This window comes from Phyllostomus discolor, chromosome 4 (genome assembly GCF_004126475.2).
Source record: "Phyllostomus discolor isolate MPI-MPIP mPhyDis1 chromosome 4, mPhyDis1.pri.v3, whole genome shotgun sequence".
NCBI lineage: Eukaryota > Metazoa > Chordata > Mammalia > Chiroptera > Phyllostomidae > Phyllostomus > Phyllostomus discolor.
The window spans coordinates 150813551-150825739 of record NC_040906.2 but is presented as its reverse complement, the minus strand read 5'-3'; the positions used below and the strand labels follow the sequence as shown (position 1 = coordinate 150825739).

General features: G+C 44.9%; 1 protein-coding gene across 1 annotated transcript in view; it reads left to right on the top strand.

The window, feature by feature from the left end:
* The window catches only part of GABRR2 (gamma-aminobutyric acid type A receptor subunit rho2), a 33920-nt gene extending 24740 nt beyond the window's left edge, over positions 1-9180 (top strand). The window contains exons 7-9 of the mRNA XM_028509893.2: positions 1210-1362; positions 2323-2519; positions 5971-9180. Of these exons, the coding sequence (XP_028365694.1) occupies positions 1210-1362; positions 2323-2519; positions 5971-6282 (662 nt within the window). The 3' untranslated portion in view covers positions 6283-9180. The remainder of the gene's footprint in view (positions 1-1209; positions 1363-2322; positions 2520-5970) is intronic.
* The last annotated feature ends 3009 nt before the right edge of the window (positions 9181-12189 follow it).

Below are 12189 nucleotides of genomic sequence, written 5' to 3'. Positions count from 1 at the left end.
CGAGGTCTTAGAAAAGCCTCTGGGAGTCTCCTCATGTCCTGTATAAAAGGATCAGACTCAATCTAGATTTCAACGATTTACATAACACCATCGTGAAGTTTGTCTTACATACCTACTACGCTGTCATGGACTCATTTTTTAAAAACGTCAATTCCCCTCTTGTAGTTTATTTTGATGAGGAAGTTTACATCACTATCATTGATGGGAAACTGGTATCATTTGCCATAAATAGAAGATGACTTTAATAATAAAGGTAATGAACACAAACACAAAAGCCCCTGCTTTTGTGTATTCTGTATTCTGTATTCCTGAAATCGTCTTGTTGTGAGCCATTGTGTGTACCCCCAGCTCTGAGGCACAGAGCTGGACCATCTCTGAATTCTGTTGTTTTCCAATAAGACAGGGCTTAGATGGGAGTGGGGTGGGGTGTGCACACAGCTTCAGTTCACTGTACACATTTACACTGTTCTTAACACCATCTTGGTCCCAGTGGTTGGGTAATAATATTGTGGATCATTTGAAACCTTAACATTTCTATCCTTTTTTTAAACAACCATTAATCAGTGATTCTCTAGTTGCCTGAATGAAATAGATAATGTCTATATCCTCATTTTTTTTCCTGAGGAATGAGCACGTGGTAAATGACTTGTGTAAGACCAGTGGAGTGACTTCTACATGGCAGATGGAGTGTCAGAAGAAGAAATGATGTCAGACTTCAGAGTCATGTGAATGGCCTATTTCTTTTTGTGATAAATGTGGAGATTGACAGAGCTGACCAATGTCACAATAAGGACAGTGACAAGGGCCCAGTTCTTCTGGCTCCTGCCTCAGTGGTATTGGCTTCAAAAAGATAGGTCCAGTCACTCAGGAAATGTGGGTGTGGCTTGCAAAAAAACCACAAAAACAAACAAACCAAACAACTTAGCCTAGACCTCAATTTATTTCTACCTTTTCCCAAAATGCTGTGAAGAGATGTTAGATAATACTGAATAAAACAGTAAATGTACTAAGTACTGGCAAGATATTTATTCACAGGAGAGAGGTTTTAGATTTTGGAAAGGAAGTATATTACATGAGGCCAATTGATCATTTGTGTTTAACTTTCTGCTGAAGAGGCGACCACTGTCAGGGAAAGCAGGGCTCGTGGGGTAGCAGTTTGCTGCTGCCTTTCAGGTGGAAACTCACTGGCTTCTTCCTTGTGTCCCCCAGGCTGGTACAACCGTCTGTACATTAACTTCACGTTGCGTCGCCACATCTTCTTCTTCTTGCTCCAAACTTATTTCCCCGCCACCCTGATGGTCATGCTGTCCTGGGTGTCCTTCTGGATTGACCGCAGAGCTGTGCCTGCCCGAGTTTCACTGGGTAAAAGCATTTGATAAGGTGTGGTAGGGTGGTTTTGTTTTTTTCTTTTAACTGACCTCTGTGTAAAGAAAAAGTAAAACCATTATTCAGAGTTCTTAAGGAACAGATATTCCCCATTTCTTGTCTTCACCACTCCCACGCTACCCTCAGTTTCCTGGGCTACATTAAGAAGACCATTGGGAGCTAAAATGACATCAACTCTACTTGAACCATCTCACAAAGATAGAGCCTATTTGGGGTATGGACTGCCACTCTCGTCAGTGTTAGAGCTCAGTACTTTGATGTATAAGACAATTTCACAAATGCCAAAAACTTACTCCGTAAATGTAAAACCGTGTTTGTTGGCCTTGTTTAGACAGACTAAGAGTTTGGAGGTAGGGCCCATGTTACGTGATTTCTGGGAAGGAAAGGGCTGTACTCCCTGGTGACTTGTGGTTTTCGTCCTTTGCAGACACTGAATCCAGACTGAATGTTTACAACTAAGTATTGTAAATTTGGACAAAATCGTTTTGGGCCCTGAGAAATGTGAGGATTTGACCAGCAGGGCAGTGTGAAGGGAGCTAGCATGAGAGATGTTCAGGAATCTCCACAGTCTTCGTGGACTTGGAAATGTGGATTAGATGAGGGAGAGTGTGCTCATGCCTCCAGCAGAGCCCTTCAGTCTGTGTTGATCCCACACTTGAACAGGTTCTTTTGGAAGCCCTGCTGCTCTTGTCAGCCACTGCCTAGAAACCCCGTGTCCCAAGTGCTTACAGTGAAAGGGGGCAAGCAGCCCGCTGGCCGGGAGTGCAGTCTGGCTGCTTGTGGGGCAGACCCTTGCACCTCTGCAAGGTGGAAACACATCCGGGGATTTCTTGTTTGATTTAAGAGATGGCGGACGTAACGTGGTAACTTAGTGAAATGGGGAGGAGGCAGTTGTGCACCCCCGTCAGCGGCTGAACTAAAAGCTGGGTGTTGCAGGTATCAACACGGTGCTGACCATGTCCACCATCATTACGGGCGTGAACGCCTCCATGCCCCGTGTCTCCTACATCAAGGCCGTGGACATCTACCTCTGGGTCAGCTTTGTGTTCGTGTTCCTCTCGGTGCTGGAGTACGCAGCCGTCAACTACCTGACCACCGTGCAGGAGCGGCAGGAACGGAAGCTGCGGGAGAAGGCGAGAACAGTTTCCTTCATTTCCTTGACTGAGTCCAGGCCGCTAGGAGGATGAGAATGGGGTGAAAGGGGGCTGTGTGCAGAAAAGGGAGAAGTTTGTGCAAACAGAGAGTGATCCATTTTAGAGCAGGTTCTAACGTCTTCCATAAAGGATCCCATAAGGCAAAAGGTCTTTGGACAAAGACTAGGGTCAGAAAGACTTGGGTTCTTAGGCCTAACTCTGCCATTTATGCTGGGCCTCAGTTTTCCCATCTGTAAAAATGTATAAAAGAATCTTCACCCTACCTTCCTTCCAGGGTTATTGTAGGGGTCACATAAAATAAAGTACCACATTTTTCGGACTATAAGACTCACCCCCTCCCCCCCAATTTGGGAGCAATAATGGTTGCTAATGCTACTTTGAGTTCCGTTTATATTTACATTGGTAAAATATTATGTTATTTATGTTATTAAATATTTTATCACATTTTTTTGCTTCAAATTTTTTTTCCCCTATTTTCCTCATCTAAAACCTGGGTGCTTCATATGGTCTGAAAAATACAGTGTGTCAAAGTTGTTCTGAAACTGTAGGGCTCTAGACACACATAAGTATTACTATTATTATTGAACATGCCTAGAGAAAATGCTTTCGTATCCTATGGCCAGATAAGGCAAGAGTTCTGGAATAAAAAGCTCCTTTATTTATCAGTGATTGGGCTTGGTAAAAACTCAGCCACATATGACCTTAGTCTTTAGGGTCATTGGAAATACTATGCTATCCATACTGTACTGCACCGTAATGTACTAAGCTACACCGTATTATGAGATAGAATGCAAACAGGGGGTCGAAGGCAATGTGTACGGGCCTTGACACAGGGAGGGTCAGTCTGTCCTATTCATATCTAGATTGTGATTAGTCACAGTAAAAAATAAAATGCCAAATCATTACCAAATCATTGCTAGTCATTGAACTAATCAAAATGGACATTCACCTAAGAGGTGTAGCGATCAGGGGACATGCAAGTCCCGCATTTGTGCCCACCCAGGTGGCTGGTAGCTCCTTGGGGTGGGGAATTTTAAATTCTAGGAAAAGAGGATGTGTTGGCTTTTCAAAAAGTCTTTCAATGCTCACGTTACACCTGTTAAAAATTTCCACATTGTCTCCAAGTGTGCTGGATTGTTTAAACATTTATATTTAAAATTCTATGCAAACCTTTTTTACTTCAGCATTTGAATATTTGTTCAGATTAATAATAATCTATATATTGATCATTATCAAATGACTTTTGGGTTATATGTAAACAGTTTTGAGTTATAATCTGTTAGACTTCCCTGTACAGAGCTGTTCAAAAACATAACAAAGACTTCATCTGACAAATAGGGGCCTACAAACCGTTAACTGCAAATGTAACTTGTACTTAGGCAATTCATTAACCTGTTACCATGAGTTGGGGCCTGGTCTTTGCCAGTGATGGTATGACACTGACTAAAGAGAAATGGGAAATCCACATGTGGGAAGACAGTCGGGTCCCAAGCCCAGCTGCTTGTCTGTGAGAACAGGCACCCAGGAGGTGAGAGCCCTCCCCTGCTGCTGGGACACACGCCATTTAAAGGCAGAGAAGATGCAGTTGCTGGTGGACAATGGTGGGAAAGCACAAAGTTTCTCTCCTGCTGCCCCACAGAGAAACCACAGCCATGAAAATGGCCCCCAGGGGAGTGCAGGTTCCCAAACTAGGAGCCAAGGAACACCTGGCCTGGAATCAACTCCCAATGCTAAAAATGAAGATTCTGGGACCGCATCCCAGACTACTGAGTCAGAGTCTCTGGGGATGGCATCCTGGAATCTGCATTATTAATAAGCTCCCAGGTGATTCTGATATTCCCTGAAGTCCACTCTCTGCAAAAGGCAAAGCTGACTGGAGCCTGCTAGGCTCACCCTGCTTCAAATGGGGGACCCATGCTGCTTTGGGTTAAAGGTGGGGGTGGGGGGCGGGGTGGTCTGCCCCCATTGCCCGAGCTCGAATGCTTAGGCTGATTATTCAGCCCTGTTCAACATGCCAGGAGTTGCTTACTTTCTCATAGGAACATAATCTTTGACATTTCCTGATTCTAACTGAAAATCTTTGGAGAAAATGTGTTTCCATTTTAGCAGAATGAATTTCTGTTTAGAGAAAGGAAAAGAAGTGAAGGCCTGTGCCTTTAACAACAATGACGACAACAAAAGGCTCCAGTGACAACATGTCACAATTTAACCAAAGTTTGGGTGTGACTACATCTAAATGCAAATAATTGAATAGATGACCTCTTATTGACCTTTTATCCCTAAGTCCATGAGTAAGTCTATTCTAGGAATGTGTTAATGTGCTACCTAGTTATTGTGGCTGATGGGATGAGACATAGGAAACAATAATGAAACTGTCATGCCTGATTAAAAAATTAGGCCCCAAACCACAAAAGGTTTCTTCAAGTGTAAGAATACTTCAAGTAATTCTAATTTCCCTTAAAATCATCCATCTATTTTTGCATTCTTTTGTGATATTCATTTGAATATTTCAAGATTCATAACAATAGGGGGCAGGTTGTGAAACGTCATTATCTCACTTTCCCAAATGGAAAAACAGGGGCCTCTGAGGGCTGAGAGCCAGGTCAGAAACATGCATGGCAGCAGGTTGGGAGGAACACACCTTCGGCCCGCTGGCTGTGCTAGGCAGGCCGCATGCCTTTGGCCAGCGTGACCAGCGCAGCACCAGCCAGAAGCCCTCCTTTGCTCACTCAGATTGTGGGAGAAGTTAAGTGAAACCATTTCCTCCCCTCCAACTTATAATTCATAAACATTTTCAAACTTGCAGAAACAGTTTAACAAAATAGGATAATATACACCATGTGCCTGCACTGATACCCAACGTCGTTGACATTTTGCCATCTCTGTGTGATCTCTCTCTGTAAACATAGCCCTGCTGGTGTAGTGGAACCATTTAAAACACACTGCAGGCATCGTGACCCTTTACCCTTACATGTCACTCTTTAGAGGAAGAACAGCCTCCCAGCGCAAAGAGGTGGAGTCCCATGACTGGAATAAGAATGTATAGGTTTAAAGTCCTGACTCTGAGACTAGCTTGTGATCTCAGGAGAATTGTATAGCCTCTTTGTGTCTTAGTTTTGGCCTCTGCAATTGTGGGCATTTGGACTAAGTCAGCAGTTCTAGATTCTGGCTACATAGTAAAATTGCGTGGGTGGACTTTAAGTTAGTCTAGAGTGGATCATGGGTGTGGCCACTTTAAGAGTTTCCCCAGTGACGCTGCAGCCAGAGTAGTGAATATCTAGGCTAAGTGATCTCTGGGGATCCTTCTAGCTTTGCCTTTCTGTGGTTCTTAGTAGCCCTGAGGCTTTGTTCTAGGCCCAGGCCACCTCCTCTGCCCCTCTCACAAGGCCTGACCATGCCTGACACCTTCCCTTGTGCTTGCCGCCCACAGTTCCCGTGTACGTGTGGAATGCTTCACTCGAGAACCATGATGCTGGATGGAAGCTACAGTGAGTCTGAGGCCAACAGCTTGGCTGGGTACCCGAGAAGCCACATTCTGACAGAAGAAGAAAGGCAAGACAAAATAGTGGTCCACCTGGCCCTGAGCAGTGAATCTAATTCCTCCAGGAAGAAGGACCTTCTGAAGGGTCAGATGGGTCTTCGCCTCTTCCAGAACACCCATGCCATTGACAAATACTCCAGGGTGATATTCCCTGCCTCCTACATATTTTTCAACTTAATTTATTGGTCAGTGCTTTCCTAGGGGCTCCAAGGCTATGCCTGGGAAAGGGCCTACACATTGTGGGGCCTGGCCAGCCACCGGCACATGGACCTGCTGACCACGCCCCCCTCAGCAGGCAGAGCAGCAGCCCCTGGACTCCTGTGAGCAGCATCCCTGACCTCATGGGTTTGCCCCTCATTCATGCTGTGAGCTGCCCTACTTCATGTCTTCCTGGGATTGTCTTCTCCTGTCCTTGTGTGTGAACAGCTCATGAGAGCCATCTCCTATAGGAAAAGATTCAAATGCCTTCCACATGTTCTGAGACCCCTATGAGGCCTAGGATTGAGTTGTGAAGGAAAGGGAGAAATGAAGGGCAAGCTTAGGGGTAATCTGGATAGGAGACAGGAAATTAGGATAAAAAAATAGGAATAAGACATCTATAAACACATACAACTGGATTAAGTGCCTACCCAAGAAGGAAAAATGCTTAGATTCAGACAGGAAATCATTTGGCCTGTGTGAGTCTGGCAATTGGCATGATCTTGCAATATTATGGGACATTCACCCAAGCACTCCCCACTTATTAACGATGGAGCGCCAGGTGCTGTGGAAATGATCAGACAGACATTCTCTTTTCACGGAGAACTCCTCTAAGCCTGTGCTCATTCTACATCTAGCAGAAAGCTCTTCAGCTCTCCTCCCGCCCTCGACCCCTAGATACCCCACACGCCCATTCTGTTTGCTGGTGCTTTTCCTGCTAGTCTGTCTACAAAAGCATTTCCTGTCTCCTGTGAGGCCCTCAAGAAGCCAGCTCATTGCCCTCTCTTGGAATCTCCATGTAGGATAAGCCTGGCGCTGGGGAGGGACAGGGACTTGAGAATTAGTGCCAACAGAACTTGGTCGGGGTGGAAGGAGGCACGGGTCTGCTGCGGAAATTTATTTCACATGTCATCTTACCTCCCTCTCTACGCTTCTTCCCCAGCAGGTGTCCTGAATAATCCCTGTGCCCACGCCCCGCCCCCACCCTGACACCCGCCAGCTGTACCAATCAGATTGCCCCACACCCTAGAGTAATTTCTCCCTTACTTCCACAAGCTAGTGACTCTTCCTCTAATGCAGCTAAACTCAGATTAGGAAAGCAGTCTGATTTATTGACTCTACAGTATATTGTGAATGACTATTCTCCTTAACTCTGTTTTAGGTGTTTGCTAGTCAATGTAGTAGAATCTTTAATTAGTAGAGGATATGGTTTTGAGAACTGGACATTTTCTTTAAATCCCAGCACTCGGAATTAGAAGGCTGTTCTAGGACAAACAGTCTTCTAAATCAGTAAGGTTTCATGCTTACTGAAGGAAGTTCTGCTCTTTTCCCCACTGGCCCTACCACCTTGCTGCTTGGAGTCTGTGTGTCTGGTGCTTTGGTCAAGAGCAGATAAATGGTAGCCCTGGCCGGGTAGCTCAGTTGGTTGGAGTGTTGTCCCGATGCACTAAGGTTGCAGGTTTGATCTCCAGTCATGGCACGGGCAAGAATCAACTAATGATTATATGAATAAGTAGAACAACAAATCACTGTTTCTCTCTAAAATAAAATTTTTTAAAAAGAGTAGACAAATAGTACAACCAAAGAGAGCATAAGCCTGCCTTAATCAGGTACGCGCTGGCCTGTGGAATCTGCTCCACAGCCCATGCCTCCCAGGGACAGGATCCTCAGTTCCTGAGGATTGGAGCACACAGGGACACCAGAGCCTCCAGAAGCTTCAACTCAGGGGCTGGTAGCTACCTGATCCTCTCATGCCCTCAGCATGACTGACCGCACAGTTGCTCTCTGCATCCCCACTTCTCTCCTCCTTCCCCGGGGACAGGCCCTCTCCCACTCCTCTGTTCCCATGTACACTCCTCGTGTGACCCTGGTCCCAGACACTAGCTTCACTACTCCATCGCTTATGGTGAAGACCCAGCTCATCATCTCTAGTTACCAGCCCTCATCTGAGCTATGGCCTCCAGCTCACTGGTCCAGAGGGTGTGTAATTGAAGAAGCTTAACCCTCAGTGTGATGGACTATGGGGAACAATGTGAATTAGATTACCTTGGGCAACCACAAGTTCAAGATGTCCCCAAGACCACTCTCAGGTTTAATAATTTTCTAGGAGTTTAAGGATTTGGAGAAAAAGAAATGTACATGCTAGATGTACATGTAGAAAAGGATACACTAGACCTATGCTATCCAATATAGCAGCCACTAGCCATGTATCTATTTAAATTTAAATGAAAGTTAAATAAAATAAAAAGTTTAGCCTTTCAGTTGCACTAGTCACATTTCAAGTGCTCTGCTCAATAGCCACAAATGGCTAGGGGCTGCTGTATTGTACAGTGCAGATTGATAGAACATTCCCTCAATCATAGAAAGTACTATTCATGCTTCTTTAGATGAAGGAGTCAGCCTGAGAAGAGGCAGGAAAGTTTGGGATCCCAGAGTATAGGGATGGTGGAGCAGGTCACTTGCTTTGGCTGGATCCCAGGCTGTGGGAAGAGGAAGTGAGAGACAAGAGACCCCCCCATCTTTCTAAAACACTAGGGGTCAAGGCAGGTGGCCCATGCCAGTGCTAGTGAGGACAGCTTCCCCTTCATGGAATTACCTGGCCCAAGGCCACTGGATTTCCCAGCCTCGTGGACAAATGAAGAGTGAAAGTGTGTAAACAAGGATAATTCGGTTGGACAGGCATCTGGATTTGCTGAGAAACCCTTGCTCTCTAGAGACTCAATACTAAGTCACAATACTGCTCAAAGAATGATAATTATATTGTAATTAAATATATCATATTACTTTGTTGTCTTATTTAATTTTAACACTGCTCTGACTATGCTGGCTTCAAAAATTGAGGCTCATATAACATGGTAGTCTGTTCACACTTTAAAAAAATAAAGATGTATTTTTAACTAGCTCATGTGTTTAATTGGAGTCAATTCTGTAGCAGACATATAGGACCACAAGTGGCATTTTATCATGTGGGACCATGATGGAATGACACCATTGTATTAGCATTGCCTTACTGCAGAGCAATGGTCTGACTGCGTGGGAACAGTGGAAGGTTAAAGGAGGGAAAGAGGAGACAGCAGTAGGAGTAGAAATTAGGAACTAAGGAAATGTTGAGAACACTTCATCCTGAGGCAGGAAGACAGAGGAATAAATATAATTATTTTCAGGGATGCTTGAATGGTACTTCATTTCACTGAATCTAAGACACCATCAAATGTGAGTAAGATGAACCCATACTTTATATACCACCCACTTTTCTTTAAGAAACATTTCTAATTAAATTATAGCATGCCAATGATTATAAGATGAACACTGATTTCACCAGTATTGAATTGTGAAAACTATGCATGTTAGAATAAAAGCAATACATACTATACAAAAGCTGGCAGTCAAGCATACTTCTTTGACACCAAGGAGGCAACGTTTATTACACACCTGTCTTCAAAGCTTTGTGCCTGAGTGGGGGGTGGGGGTTGTGGCAGGTAAAGATATTAATGGAAAACACCTGTCAGTCATTCACAAGCTTACACTGTAGTGGGCGTAGTTAGAAAAAGGGAGAGCTCACAGAACTTAAGGAGTAAATGCTGACTGTGTTAAATTTTGAGTAATGGATAGATGTAATTTCAACTAGTAGAAAAGGAGGGAGCGTGGTGATTGTGGGGGAGGGGAAGGGGGTTGATGGAGGTGGAAGGGCGAAGGGGGATAAATGATGATGGAAAAAATTAAGTAAATTAAAAAATAACAGAAGGGGAAGGAATGATAACATGGCAGAAGGAAAGCTCAGGTGTGTTCAGGGGACTGAACAGATACCCTATTAAATGTACAAAGGGTTCTTGTAGGTCTGTTCCACTTAGAATAAACCTGGGGAAGAGATCTGACTGGTCTGGTCTGGGCCACGTGTGTCAAAGATAACCAAAGCCCTGTGCCGTGTGTACGTTTAGAAAGTGCAGTCTCTTAAAAAATGCTTTAATTTGGTTTGATCTTTTTGTAACCATCTGTAGAAGGGAGACTGAATTAGAAAAATGGAAAGAAGCTTAGTTTGAGGGAACAAATGAGGCAAGAAAATCATGATAATAGTAGTGGAGGAAGTTCGTGGTGTGGGTTCGGTTACGTGTGAGAGCCACAGCCTGTGCACTGACATAATGAACTGAGAAGCCAGGGGCAACAGCTACTCCCCACACGGGGCAAGGAGCTGGGGTCTGGCAAGCAAGAGATGTCCAATAAAATGTTATAAATGATGGTTTAAAGTTATAAATGATATGTTTAAAGTGTGGGGAAAGAAGGGCTGATCAGAGAAATAGGAGAACCAGGAGACTGTTGTGTCATGGAAGCTGGTAGAAAGGAGACTCTTGTATGAAGGGAGATAGGCCTGGGGCAAATGATGACCATAAAAACTGAGAAGGGTAGCACTGGCTGGGTAGCTCAGTTGGTTGGAGCATCGTCCCATAAACCAAAATGTTGAGGATCTGATTCCTGGTCAAGGAACATGCCTAGGTTGAGGGTTCCATCCCTGGTCAGAGCACTTATGGGAAGCAATCAGGTGATGTCTCTCTCTCTCTCTCTCTCTCTCTCTCTCTCTCTCTCTCAAATCAATAAAACCTATCCTTGGGCGAGCCCTGGCCAGTGTGGCTCAGTTGGTTGGGCGTCATCCTGCAAACCAAAAGGTTGAGGGTTCGATCCACAGTCAAGGGACATGCCTGAATTGCAGGTTTGGTCCCTAGTCCAGGCATGTTTGAGAGGCAACAGATCAATGTTTCTCTCCTTCTCTTTCTCCCTCCCTTCCCTTCTCTCTGGAATCAATAAAAGAAAAATTATTTTTTAAAAATTGAGAAGGGTTTTAGAGACTGTGAACAGATGTGGTAAGATGGAGACCAGAGGCCAGGGAGGGTTAAATGCACAAGTAGGCACCTCTCCTTGGTAAACAAGAGGAACCCTGCTGTCAACCACTAGTGATTTAGTGAGGTACAAGGAAAGCTGTCCAGAGGATTACTGCTATTTATCATGGAAAGGCTCTTGTTTTCTTGGTGGATTTAAAAATAACACTGTGGCATACTTGGCCTAAATGACGGTTGTGGTCTCCATGGTTGGTTCCATGAAATATTATATTGGAATTTAGGGGAGCGGTTCAAGAACAGCGATCATAACCTGGTCACCGGCACTTTGGACAAAATTTTGAGAAGCAGCAGTGTTGAGGACTTGTGGCATCCTTTGTTCCCACACATGGGGTCAGGAGGCCGTGCAACCACTGCCTCAGCCCTCACAGAGGCCAGGAGAACCGATGTTGAAGCACCTGCACTGTGTAAAGGGTCAGGGACTGAGTGTGTTCTCCGTGCTCGTACCGTGGCGAGAGTGGGATGCATGGTTCCCAATCATGTGCCCACGTAAACCCGCTGAGGCAGGAAGGCTTTTCCCTACTACATGCCCACTGAATCGTGCTGCCTTCCATAGCTGTGTTCAACACACCCAGCTAGGTGGACTTCACATAAAGCAATTCCTTTCCCATAGTAGTTTCGAGGAAAAGATGATTTATTCCCTTACTTAGGTGGACAGAGAAGGGATTGAAAAAGAGTAGGAAGAAACCCCAAGCTGTGTGGGTTGTGCTGAAACATGTTAGCAGAGTTATTCCCACGTCTGGGTAGAAACCTGGGCTTGAACCAGGACGCAATCCCAGAGACTGGCCTGGGGGCAGGCACTCTTCAGGTGGGCAGGACAAAGCACTGTGGGTGGCCACCACCTCTGTGCTGTTGGAGGGGAGGAAGCAGTTTTCCTCCACCCTTTTAGGGTACTTGGCCTCACCTGAAAATTAAACTGAAAAGGACGGATTAACAGGAAGAAAGCATACAAATTTTCTAATGTGAGTTTTACCTGACACGGGAGCCTTCATACAGAAATGAAGACCCCTCCACCCCCAAA